This window comes from Nyctereutes procyonoides, unplaced genomic scaffold, assembly GCF_905146905.1.
Source record: "Nyctereutes procyonoides isolate TBG_1078 unplaced genomic scaffold, NYPRO_anot_genome, whole genome shotgun sequence".
Lineage (NCBI taxonomy): Eukaryota > Metazoa > Chordata > Mammalia > Carnivora > Canidae > Nyctereutes > Nyctereutes procyonoides.
In genome coordinates, this window is record NW_026575114.1 from 1430909 (window position 1) to 1444973 (window position 14065).

Consider the following 14065-nt stretch of genomic DNA (forward strand, 5'->3'; position numbering starts at 1 on the left):
CTGAGGGTTCTGAGGTAGTCTATCTCCATGTCCTGGTTTCTCATGGATTCTGGCAATCTTTGACATTCCTTCACTTGTAGATGCATCACTCCCTCCAATCTCTGCCTCCAGAGATTTTTGTCTCTGCACCTTAACACGACCACCTTCTCCCTGTACACCTCTCTCTCATCTTCTCATAAGACACCAGTGATTTTGGATCAAGGATACTCCAGTTCGTGGAGGGTATTATGCCGAGTGAAGTAAGTCAATCAGAGAAGGACAAATATTATATGTTCTCATTCATTTGGGGAATATAAATAATAGTGAAAGGGAATATAAGGGAAGGGAGAAGAAATGTGTGGGAAATATCAGAAAGGGAGACAGAACATGAAGACTCCTAACTCTGGGAAATGAACTAGGGGTGGTGGAAGGGGAGGAGGGCGGGGGGTGGGGGTGAATGGGTGACGGGCACTGAGGGGGGCACTTGACGGGATGAGCACTGGGTGTTATTCTGTATGTTGGCAAATTGAACACCAATAAAAAATTAATTTATTATAAAAAAAGGATACTCTAGTTCGACCTCATTTTAACTTTACATCTGCAATGACCTTATTTCCAATTCTTAGGTATTGGAAGAAAGATTTTAAACATCTGTTGGGGGGGGGACACAATTCAAACCATCACAGATGGTAATACTCCCCAAGTTGATCTACAAATTCATTGCAGGCCTAATCAAAATTTCAGCTTGGTTTTCTTAGAAATTTACAAGCTGACCTTAAAATTCATATGAAAAAGGACTCAGAATAGACAAAACAGTCTTGAAAAAGAAAAACAAAGTGGGAGGACTTAATTTTGTGATGACAAACTTATTACAAAACTACTATAGTTGAAGCAGTGTGGAACTTGCATAAGAATCTAAATACACATCAATAGAACAGAATCAAGTGTCCAGAAATAAACTCTTACATTTATGGCCGATTGTTTTTTGACAGGGTTCCAAGAGAATCAATGGAAAAAAAATAGTCTTTTCAATAAATGGTGCTGAGGCAACTGTATATCCACATGCAAAATAATGAATCTGGACCTTACCTCACACCATACTCCAATTTAACTCAAAATGGATTACAGGCCTACATATGAGCTAAAATTATAAAACACTTAGAAGAAAACATAGGAGTAACTTTTAATGACCTTGGGTTAAGTAGTGACTTCTTAGATATGACACTGAAAGTACAAATGTCAAAATAAATTGGGCTTCTTTAAAGTTAAAAATCTTGTGTGTCATAGAACACATTCAAAAAGGTGAAAAGACAGCCAACCTACTGTGAGAAAGTATTTGCAGATCATAGATCTGATGATACCAGTACCAAGAATATACAAAGAGCTCTTAGAACACAATAACTAAAAAATAATCAATGTGAAGCTATCACAAATGGATGAAAATTCAGTAAAGTAGCATACAAATAGACAATGGCCTTCATAAATCAAACAGTAGCTAGTTAGAAGCTGCCAACATCAGGAACAGAAGAGGGTCATTACTACAGGCATTGAAATGATAATAAGTGAATATTTTCTAACAACTTTACAGCCATAAGTTAATAACTCAAGTGAAATGGACAATTTCTTTGAAAGGTACAAAGTACCAAAACTCCCTCAAAAAGAAACCAATAGCCTAAACAGTCCCATAAGTACTAGAGAGGTTAAATTCATAGTTTAAAACTCTCAGAACAGAAATTTTGAGGCCCAGTCAGTTTTACTGGCCATCACATGGATGGATCTCAAATGCATTCTGCTAAGTAAGGGAACCTATAATTACAAGACTGGATATGACATTCTGGGAAAGGCAAACGATGTGGGTGGAAATCTAGAAGAGTTGTTCCAAGGCATTATGGGAAGAAGGACTCTAATGGGGCTCAAAGGAACTGGGAAGACAGTGGAACTCTTCTATGGCTTGATTGTGGTGGCAACATGACTGCAAGCATTTGTCAAAACTTTCATGACTGGATCAATTTTACTGTGTATAAATTATATCTTAGTAAAAAAAAAGGTTTTGATCAGGTGGATGGCAGATCTATAAGTAATACCTGACCTAACAGAAAGTGGAAAACATCCTGATCTACAATAAAGAATCCTCAACAAGAAGCAGTGTGTCTAGATGTGACTGTGGAAGGAAATGGCAAACCCAGGAATGTCGGGCAGTAACTGAGAAGCAGCCACATCCCTAAGTCTTCACCCCACTCCATACCTCTGGGCTAATGGGCCTCATGGACTATTGCAGAAATCTGGAGTTCTGTTTTCTTTCAGAGTAACACAGGCAATCCACAATTTAGGGCCCTGGATGCTAAAATTCGGTTAGGAGATGATATATATACTTAATGCGGAATGTTAAGATACAACAACCTCTACTTGAGCTGTCAGAACCTGCGTAAGATCCCTGACATTCAGGAAGGAACTTGGGGTCATCTGGAGAAGCGGACAAGCTTAGAGGAATGTCCTGAAGGTAGTGACATCAGTTGCTCCCATGACTCACCCAGCACTGCCCACACCCCAGAGTTTCCAATCACTTTTCACTCCAGCAGTCTTAATTTCAGTTGGAAGACAAAAGAATAGCAGACATCAAAGGAAAGCCTCAAACACAGAAATTAAACACCAAATCCATCAAGTGAAAATAGCAGTTTGGAAGAAACCAACTCAGCTGGGAGAAGTTCCTTCAGGTTCAGACAAGAATGATGAACACATTGCATTCTGTTCCTGCCACTACTCACCACAACACGAGTCACATCACAGGACTGTGCAGAGTAGACACATAGACTAGACAGGCACCACAGGATTTGAACAACCGCCCCTTGGGGAGCTCCCTGGGCTGTTCCTTCCTACCATGTGTCCAAGCTGGGTGTAGAAGCCTGCAACCAGAAACACCAACACACGCAATAGCCTGCACTAAAGCCACAGGAAAGAGTGGCCCAACGCGATGGAAACCTTCTAACCATCTTGTCTATTCTCGAGGCAAACATGAGACTCGCTGCACCCTCTGTCTCCCAGCAGGTGCTGCAGACGCTGAGTGCACCCATAGAAGGTCAACTTTCAGCCTCACCCCACGGGACAGCAGTCCCTGGGGAGCCTGCAGACCAAGACATCTCAACGTCAGCCTTATCGACATTTGGATCTGGAAGGGCGACCTGAGAATGATAGGATGTTTCGCAGCATCCCTGAACAACCCACTGGATGCCAGCATCACACGCCCACAACGGTGATCAACAGTGTATCCAGACATGCCCAAATGTGCCCCAGGAATGTCACTCCTGGTTGAGAAGCTATGGTTGCACACCCTCCGGCAGGAAGGCAGGAAGGACCCTCGGGAAGCTGCACATGGCGAGGCCGGAGCAGGAGCAGGAGCAGGAGCAGCAGCAGGAGCAGGAACAGGAGCAGGAGCAGGAGCAGCAGCAGGAGCAGCAGCAGCAGGAGCAGGAGCAGGAGCACAGCAGAGCAGGAGCAGGAGCAGCAGCAGGAGCAGGAGCAGGAGCAGCAGCAGCAGGAGCAGGAGCAGGAGCACAGCAGGAGCAGGAGCAGGAGCAGCAGCAGGAGCAGCAGCAGCAGGAGCAGGAGCAGGAGCAGGAGCAGCAGCAGGAGCAGAGCAGAGCAGGAGCAGCAGCAGCAGCAGCAGCAGCAGGAGCAGCAGCAGCAGCAGCAGCAGCAGGAGCAGCAGCAGGAGCAGGAGCAGCAGCAGCAGCAGCAGCAGCAGCAGGAGCAGCAGCAGGAGCAGGAGGCACTCCTTCCCATCCCAAGCCTCCGCTCAGGAGACCCGATGGCGTCCTGTCGTCTGGGAAACAAGCGGACAGGCCAGAATAGCCCTGCTGTGGGAACCACAACCCACGCAAGTGAGCCAGGGCGTGCATTCTAAGGGACCCCTGAGATGGGGGGGTCGGAAGCGAGGGGTCCAGGAGGGGCGTCCACCGGGGAGGGAGGAGCCCCGAGGGGCCGGTTGGGGAGGGAGGGCACCAGGAGACCACGAAGCCAGCTCTGTGCTGGGGAACAGGAGGCTGTGAGCTCCCTGGGGACTCTGGGGCGCCAGGGCGGGGGGGGGGGCGGGGGGGCAGGGGCCACCGCCAGGTGTACGCGATGAAGTTGCCCAGATGGGTGGTTGGGGTTTCCTCAGGTGCTCTTTGGTGTCGTCGCCCGCAGAGCACCTGGGGCCATCGCGTGCCCTGCGACGTCGCACCTTGGCGCCGTCACGCGCGTCGCTGGTGTCGCAAGTTGGTGGCGTCACACATCCGCGCCACCCCAGGTCCCGCGGGCTCGCTCCCCAGGACCCTCCCCCTCATGGCTGCCCTGCTGCGTGACCCACGCATCCCGCTCGGAGCATCCCCGCCGGCGGCCCCCCGCCTGCTTCTGCTCCTGCTCCTCCTGCCTCCTGCCCAGGCTGCCCCCGGGGCCCACGGACGCCCCCTGAGCAAGGTCGTTGCCTTGAACGTGAACGTGGGTAGGACCCGTCCCGGCCCGGGGCCAAAGTCCTGGTGGCGAGCCCGGGGCTTCCTTCTCCCCGCGGTAGAGACCTGCGCCTGCCCTCCCCTGCCCTCCCCTGCCCTCCCCTGCCCTGCCGCCCTCTCCCCTCCCCTCCCCAACCCTCTCCAGTCCTCACCCTCCCCTCCTCAGCCCCTCTCCCCTCCCCTCCCCTCCCTTCTGCCTTCCCCTTTCCTGCCTCTCCCCCCTCCCCTCCCCTCCCCTCCCCTCCCCTCCTCCCCTCCCCTCCCCTTTCCGCCCCTCTCCCACACTCCTCTGCCCTCCCTTCCTCCCCCCTTTGCTGGACCTCCCCTTCCCAACACCTCCCCACTACTCTATGTCTGTGCCCTGCCCACCTTGCCACTGCTGCTCCTCACAGGCTCTGTTGCTTTCTCCTCAGCCTGTGGTCGCCGTTACATACAGGGGAAGATTGTGGGGGGCGTGGATGTCCTGGAGAGGAAGTGGCCATGGCAGGTGAGCGTGCACTACAGAGGCTTCCACGTCTGTGGAGGTTCCATCATCAGTGAGTACTGGATCCTGTCGGCAGCCCACTGCTTCGATAGGTGAGTGGGCAGGGCCAGATGCCATGTCCTTGGAGGCCCAGGGCCGCTGGATGGACCACGCAGGCTGCATCAGCTGTGACTTGTCAGAGATGGGGAAGAGAATGGGGTCCAGACATAGCTCCTTCCACTGCAGCTGCTCCTTGGATAGGGCCAAGGGCTCCTCAGGGCCATGGATTCCTTGAGATATATCATAGGACAAGAAGTAAGGAAGGACCTGCCTTAGGGGCAGCTCACCTGACAGGTTCACCATCCTGGGCTGCTGGTGACCAGCAGGTCAGGATGAGTCTCTGAATCCTCCATTGGCCTATGTCAGGACTTCTTTGGGAGCAATTCCACCAAACAACCAGGTTCTGTGTGCTGCAAGGAACTTGCTTTTCCATATCCTGGCTGAGAGCCTGGAGACTGAGGCCGCCATGCTCCAGTCCTCCCTAGGCCTGTGAATGGACAGTGCCCTTGCTTCCCACGTGCAAGATGCTCAAGTCACTGTGTCTTCGTTCTGTGTCCCCACAGGGATAAGAACATTGTGGCTTTTGACATGTATGTCGGCATGGTGGACCTCAGGTTTGCCAGCAATCACACCCAGTGGTTTGAGGTGAACAAGGTGATCGTGCACCCTACATACCAACTGTACCACCCTGTTGGAGGTGACATCGCCCTGGTGCAGCTGAAATCTCGCATTGTGTTTTCTGACTCTGTGCTCCCTGTTTGCATCGCACCCCCAGATGTGAACCTTCATAATGTTACTTGCTGGGCTACAGGATGGGGACTCATCTCCCCACAAGGTAAGAGAGTTAAGGGGTCAGTTCCTTTGTTGGAGCTTGCATAGGATGATGGCTCTATGTCACTACAGGGAAGGAAGAATTATGTCAGTTATGGGGGTGCAGGGATCTGGAGACTGGAATCCCCACCCATCAGTAACCATCAGTTTCTTTGTCAGCATGCAGTGTTGTTTTGTCCCTGGCTATCTTCATTGTACACAGAGAAGCAGTTACATTTGTTCTGAGTGTAGAATTAATATTTAGAGTACTAAGAGCACAAATTTCAAAACAGAGTTTCCTTTAAGATTCTGAATTCAAATGGGAAACCTTGTTAAACTGATTTTAAAAATCGATTTGTTATTCTAGTTCTCTACATAATGACCTCATATTTTCTTTCTAGGTTTATACCTAGTACCTTAGAATTTTTAGTTATTGAAAACGTTCTTTTTAATTGTATTTGCTGATCAGTCATAGTTGTTGATTTTTGCATATTGATCTTTGCAGCCACCTTATAGACTTCACTTTTAATAGCTTGTCAATTGATTTTTTGATTTAAAAATCATATTTCCTTCAAATAAAGACTGTTTCATCACTTCCTTTCCTATATATATATGATATATATATCATATATATATATATATAGGGTGTTATTGCAGTAGTTGAACCTCCAATTAGAAATGATGCTAGGTTTCCTTTCCTGCTTTCTATTGTAATGAAAATGCTTCTAATGATTTACTATAAGTTTGTGGCCTGGCCTGGAGACTTTAGCTTGATAGCTTATACCAGGTTAAGAAAGGTTATACCTTTCTTATATGATATCTTATATCAGGTTAATGTCTGATTTACTTAATTAAAAAATGTAATTGATGGAATGAGCACTGGGTGTTATACTATATGGTGGCAAATTGAATTTAAGTTAAAAAATGTAAATAAAAAAAGAAAAAATGTTATTGAGGTTAGGATGCTATAAATTCAAAAGAGAACTTATAAACTTCAGGATGTTTGAAATAATGTCCACAGTAACAAAGAAAATAGCTATAGAATATACACAAAATGAAATGAAGAAGGAATTTAAACATTTCACTACAGGGATCCCTGGGTGGCTCAGCAGTTTGGCACCTGCCTTTGGCCCAGGGTGCGATACTGGAGTCCCGGGATCGAGTCCCGCGTCGGGCTCCCGGCATGGAGCCTGCTTCTCCCTCCTCCTGTGTCTCTGCCTCTTTCTCTCTCTATGTCTATCATGAATAAATAAATAAATAAATAAATAAATCTTTAAAAAATAATAAAAATAAACATTTCACTACAAAAAAAATCATTTAAACACCAAAGAAGATGGAAATGCAGGAAATGAGGGACAAAAAGCTATAGTACATAAAGAAAAGAAGCAGCACCAGAAGTAACAGAAGTACGTCTCCTTATCAACGATTGCTATAAATGTAAATGGATTAAACTCTCCAATCAAAAGACAGAAATTAAAAGAAAGGATAAAAATACATGATCCAACTTTGTGATGAGACTCACTTGAGATGTAAAGGCACCAATAAGTTGAAAATGGAAGGACAGAAAAAGATGTCCATGTAAATAGTGACCAAAAGAGAACAAAGTGGCTATACGAATAATATCAGGTAAAATAGACCCTAAAACAAAAAAGATTATAAAAGACAAAAAATCACATTATGGATTAATAAAAGGTCCAATACAGCAAGAAGATATAAAAATTATAAACACACACCTAATGACAAACCATCAAAATATATGAAACAACAAATGGCAGAACTAAAAGGAGAAATACGCAGCTCCACGATAGTGGTTGGGGACTTCAGTATGCCTCTCTCAGGAATGGACTGAAGATAAGTAAGGAGATTGAGGACTTAAACAGCACAGCACACCAACCAGCTCTGACAGACATGCACAGACACCTACCCTGCAATAGCTGCACACATGTTCTCAAGTGTACTTTGGATGTTTTTTAGGATAGACCCCATGTTAGTACACAAATGAAGTCTCAGTAGATTTTAAAAGGTAGATATTATACAAAATATCTTCTCTGACCACAACAGAATAAAACAAAGATCGGGATGCCTGGGTGGTTTGGCGGTTGAGCGTTTGCCTTCAGCTTGGGTGTGGTCCTGGGGTCCTGGGGTCCCAAGATTGAGTGCCGCATCGGGCTCCCTGCATGGAGCCTGCTTCTCCCTCTGCCTCTGTCTCTGCCTCTCTTCTCTCTGTCTCTCATGAATAAATAAATAAAATATATTTTTAAAAAGGATGAAACAAATCAATAATATAAAGAAAACAGGGCACCTGGGTGGCTCAGTCAGACGCTTAACTAAGCGTCTGCCTTCAGCTCAGCCATGATCCCAGGGTCCTGGGATTGAGTCCCACATCGGGACCCCTGCTCAGCGGGAAGTCTGCTTCTCCCTCTGCCTGCCACTCCCCCTGCTTGTGCTCGCTCTATCTCTGTCTCTTTCTCCAATAAACAAATAAAACCTTCAAGAAAATAATAGAAAACAAAAACTCACAAAATCGTTGAAAGTAAATAACGCATTTAAATAACCAATGGATCAAAGGAAAAAAAATCACCAGGGAAATCATAAAATACTTGGGGATAAGAGAAAAGAAAAAGAAAAGAAAGAGAAAGGAAAGACAACATACCAAATTTAAGAGATGCAACAAAAGCAGTGCTAAGGGGAAAAACTATAGCTGTAGCATTTATTCTTTTATAAATACCTACATTTATTAAAAGAAGATATACTTCAAATAAGTAACTTGACCTTATGACTTAAGGAACTATAGAAAGAAGAACAAACTAAACCCAAAGCTAGCAGAAGGAACAAAATAACAAGAACCAGAGCACAAAAAAAAAAAAAAAAGAAATAAAGAAAGAGTCAGTGAGTCAACAGTTACATGAAAAGATCAATAAAAGTTACAAACCTTTAGCCAGGAAAAAAAAAAAAAAAAACCTTTAGCCAGACTGACTACAAAAATGAAACTGAGAACATCACTGTTGACATCATGGAAATAAAAGAGTCACAAGAGAAAACTACAGATAACTATGCCAACAAATTTGATAACCCACATGAAATAGAAAAATTCCTGGCAACACTCAAATTACCAAAACTGACTCCAGAAGAAATCAAAATACTGAATAAGTGATTCAGTATTCAAAAACGTCTCAACAATAAAAATGCAGGACAAGATGGCTTCTTCCTTGATTAATACTACCAAACATTTAAAGAAAATTAACATCAATTCTTCTCAAACTCTTTGAAAAAGAAGGGGGGACACAATTCCCCTAATTCTATGGAGCCAACACAACACTGATACCAAAGCCAGACAAGAAAGCACAAGAAAAGAAAGTTACAGACACTATCCCTCATGAACATAATGTAAAAATCCTCAACAAAACACTAGCAAACTGAATTCAACAGCACATTAAATAATGATACACTCTGATGAAGTGCTATGTGTCCCAGGAGGACAGAGGCCATTCAATGTACAAGCATTAACCAGGGTGACACACCACACTAGAAGAGTAAAGGAGGAAACCCACATGTTCATCTTGAGCAATGCGGAGAAAGCATCTGACAGGATCCACTGTCAGAAAACTAGGAATAGGGATCCCTGGGTGGCGCAGCGGTTTAGCGCCTGCCTTTAGCCCAGGGCGTGATCCTGGAGACCTGGGATCGAATCCCACGTCGGGCTCCCGGTGCATGGAGCCTGCTTCTCCCTCTGCCTGTGTCTCTGCCTCTCTCTCTCTCTCTGTGTGACTATCATAAATAAATAAAAATTTTAAAAAAAAGAAAACTAGGAATAGAGTGTATGTCCTCGGCATGACTCAGAGCATTACGAACAACCCACAGCTCACACTGTACTCAGTGGAGGAAGATGGGGCAGCTAACTGAAAACCCAGGAACAGGATAGGAATCCCACTCTCTCCACTGGTACTTTGTGTTGTACCAGAGGCTCCAGACAGTTAAATTAGGAAGAAGAAGAAGAAATAAAAGTCACCCCAGTTGGAAATGAAATAAAAGCTATCTCTCTGCACAGATGACATAATCATACATATGGAACATTCCAAAGAATCCTAAAAACACACAAAACCAATTGCTACAGACAAGAAACAGTTTCAGCAAAGATGCAGGGTACAAGATTGAACACATGGAAATCAGCTGGGTTTCTACACACCTTCAGGGAAGGATCACAAAGAGACATTAAGGATGCAATTCTGCATCATGCAAAAGAAAAGCGACCTATGCGTAAGGTCACCTGAGGAAGGGAAAGACCTGTAAGTCAAACACTACGAAACATCACCCAGAGAGATTTTTTAAAACTTCAATAAATGTTTAGGCAGCTCATGTTTGTGGGCTGGAAGAGGTCTACTGCACCAGCGTGACCTGCACATCAGTGCAACCTCCATCACAGCCACTGGCTTTTCTGCAGAAACGGAGAAGCTGACTCTCAAGTTAGTATGGAATTGGAATAGTGAGAACTGTCTTGGGAAAGAAGACCAAAGCTGGACAGATTCACACTTCCCGCTTTCAACAATGTGATTCTAACACAAGGATGTGTGAGCATGGTGGGTGGGGATGGCCATGGGTGCATGTGAGTGTGAGTACATGTGTGCACATGTGTGTGGGGTGGTGGGTATGCACATGCATGGTGTCTATGTACATGTGCACACATAAGCGTGTGCATGTGGTGGTGTGTATGTGTGTACACATTCATGTGGGTGCTGGGTGTGAATATGTGTGTACACATGTATGTGAATATATGGGCTAGTATGTGTGTGTGCACATTTGGGGGGCTGTGAATGTGTGCACATGTGTGCATGCATGTGCATGCGGGTATAGGTATGCTTATGTGTACACGTGCATGCATGTGGGCTGGTGAGTGTGAATACATGCATGTGTACATAGGAGCTGGTGTGTGTGAGTCTGCACACGTGTGTGCATGCATGCATGTGTGAGTTCATATGTAAGTGTGTGCATGCTTGTGTGTCTATTACATTTTTGTTGAATGCCAAACATTACAGGAGGACATTTAGGACTAAAGCCTGTGCGCCCCAAACTTGACCTCCACTGGTGGGACGTGGCATCATTAGTGGCCTGGAGTCTGGTAAGAAGTTTGAGCTCGCTCGTGGGCCCTCCTGGTGTTTGGCTGCTTTCATACACCAGAGGCCCAGGAGCCTCATGGGGGCTGCTGGCCAATGGGCATTCTCTGTCCCTGCTACACCTTTCCCCGCAGCAATTCTGCACACCCGCAGCACGTTCTTGCCTGGCTGCGGAGGGAAACGGCTGTTCTTGGCATTGCTGCTAGGCTGGTGTTGGGGGGGCAGGAGCCTGAGTGCCCCTGGTCCAGCCCTGGTCTCAGGACATGCCACGGGCCCCACTGGAGACAGGCCTGCACACCACCTGCCACGTCGGGGGCAGCCGCGCTCCATGCTGCATCCTGGGGCAAAAATGCCTGTTGCCCTCCAAGCCGGCAGAAGGCTCCTGTTCTGTGGGAGGAAGAAGCAGGCTGTACTTTTGTGGCTCTGTGGCAACAGCTGGCTGTCCCCTGGACCCTCACATCGAGGGGCTCTCACTCTGACCCCTCCCCTGCCTCTGCTGTTGTCTCGTGGGCTCCCAGTGGATGCTCAGGACACAGACCTACCAGTGCATACAAACCTCTCACCTGGTTTCCCAGCATTCTGAGCTAGCACCCTAGCCGCTCCTATGGAAGTCATTGGAATCGTTGTGACCTCGCCCCACACACATCTACCTTCCCGTGCACTCTACCAGAAGCAGAGCAGTTGATCCAGGCTCATCTCTCCGTCCCCTGTCCACCGGGCTCTATGGGGCGCTGGCAGCTGTGTGTGCACAATGGGGAGTGAATGCCGCCTGTGCTCTATGTGCACCATTGTCCTGGGAACTCAACATCCCAGGCCCCTGTGAGATCAGGGGGCTGTGGGGTCCATGCTGGCACCCTCTGCCCACCCCATTGGATTCTACCCTCTGCATGCATGGCTCAGGGCCCAGCAGCAGCCTGAGGGCACCGGGGCCCTCACCTCTTCTCTGGAAGGTCCTTCTTCTGGTGTCCCCCTGGGGGTCCAGCTGCCTGTGGGCCTCCTCATGCTATGGCCTGGGAAGTGTCCCTACAGAGGGATGGGGTACCCCAGGCCTTGCCTCCATTCCCCAGATTACAGCCCCACTGCCTGCTGCCCCTGTGCAGACATGTCAGCCAGTATTTGTGGCAGGAAAGAGCACACTCCCGGTTATTCCACGTGGAAAGGGGGCAGGTGTAGGCCCCAGGCAGGTGGTTAATGGGCCTGGAGGGCCAAGCGTTCCCTAGTACTCATCACAGCAGCCTCTTCCAGTAGTGCTCTCTCCACTGATAATCCATTCCCATTTGCACCATCCACCTCTCCTGAGGCTCCTCTCGTGACACCACCCTGTCAGCGCAGCCAGCAGCAACCACTAACACTGCTGGCCTCTGCTTTCTGGTGTCTCTCCTCCAGGTCCACATCCGTTAACTCCAAAACCGACTCCCTGGGAGCCCCTTGGGGAGGTGCCATGCCTTCCCCCAAATAAGCAGTCTGTGCAAACAGCTCCTGTCCAGCTGGAGCCGGGCCCAGAGCCGGGGGCTCACGTGCAAACTGGCCAGGAAAGCATGGGGTTCTGGAACCAGTGCCTGTGCCCGTCTGCTGACAGGGGCTCCTGCAGTAGCAGCGGGAGAGGATGGCTCTTTGGCTCCCATAGGAAGAATCACGTGTCACGTGTAGTCACACTCGCTGACCGACGTCTGATGCCCCAGTGCAGACAGAGCTGTGTGGAGGGCAGGAGCAAGGGAGGAGCCGCAGGGTGAGCAGAGGCGCCCTGGGGTCCTCTCACCGGGTCTACACTCCTTCCCAACAGGCTATGTCACAGACCACCTGCAGGAGGCGCAGATGCCTCTCATCTCATTGCCACTGTGCCAGCTGCTCTACGGACAACTGTCGTATATTATGTTGGACATGCTGTGTGCTGGGGACATCAGGAATGTCAAGACGGTGTGCGAGGTGCATCCCACTGAGGGGCCCTGGCTGAGCCTGGGGCTCTCAGATGTGTCTCTCCTTTGAGCCAGGGGGCACTCTGGGTGGGTGTTAGTCCCAGATGGCCCATCCCCTACAGGGCTCAGAAGCACATCACCACAAGGCCTTCAGCCAGGTGGGAGAGCCTAGGATGGCTTGTGAGGCCGCAGACAATGCCCAGTGCCCTCTGGGCCCCCATGCTGCTGGAACAGTGCAGGGCTGCACATCTGCCCAGGGGCCTCATCTGCTTTCTGTCGGCCCTGGAATGGGTGCCACCCACCCTCTGCTGGCAGGACATTCCACCTGCAGCAGAGCTTCGGTCCTGGCGAGGTGGGGCTGAGTGGGTGGGGTGCCCTGAGTCCCCTCGTAGAGGAAGCTGCAGACCCAGATGCCCCACTCACAGGAAACCCCTTTTCTCTTCCAGGGTGACTCTGGGGGTCCACTCGTCTGTGAACTCAACCGTACCTGGTTGCAGGTTGGAATAGTGAGCTGGGGCCGCGGTTGTACATACCCTATGTACCCTGCGGTTTACACTCGGGTCTCCTATTTCTCAAAATGGATCCATTATCACATAAAGAACACACCCCCACCTTCTCAGCCGCTCCCGGCCCTCTCCCCCATGCTGGGGGCCACCATCAGCATCCCTGTGACCATGCTGGCTGTCCTGTCAACCTTGTGAGGGCTGCAGCCTGCAACCTCTGCCCCCGTCCAGCTCAGCCTCTCAGGTTTCCACACACAGCTGAGCAAGGCGAGGGGCACCAGCCAGGCCCTGATATGGGGCCGGGTCTCCCCACAGAAGGGCAGAACACCTTGGCTCAGTGCTCCGGGCTGGATTCGGTAAGATATTAAAGGTTTACCAAGCGAGCATTCCAGAAATCCTGTGTCATCTGTCCACCCAGAGCACAGGATCCCTCACGGAGACAGAGCGTATCCATCAGTGCTTGGTGGCCATGTCGGGGTGAGAAGCATAGACCCAGCTGGCCATCCAGAGGGGACGGCCACACAAGTGCTGGCGTCCAGGGGCAACTAAAGCCTGGCAGATGGAGGGCCATTGTCTCACCTGGTCAGACCCGCCAATACCCAAGATTTTGTAAGTGCCTAGAATTCCACCATGAAGATTGGAAGATGTGAGCTGAAAGTGCACACACAGAAAGAACTAAGAAGATGAAAGCAAAAGTCCATGTGCCAAATGCCAGGAAAATACCAACATTCTCAAA

The 14065-nt window shown here is 48.6% G+C and overlaps 1 protein-coding gene across 1 annotated transcript; it reads left to right on the forward strand.

Moving 5' to 3' along the window:
- Window positions 1-3784: 3784 nt before the first annotated feature.
- On the forward strand, window positions 3785-13527 carry PRSS38 (serine protease 38). The gene is made up of 6 exons (XM_055333723.1): window positions 3785-3857; window positions 4265-4459; window positions 4880-5042; window positions 5553-5824; window positions 12694-12836; window positions 13273-13527. Exons 1-6 carry the CDS (start codon window positions 3785-3787, stop codon window positions 13525-13527), a joined length of 1101 nt encoding a protein of 366 aa, XP_055189698.1.
- Window positions 13528-14065: the final 538 nt, after the last annotated feature.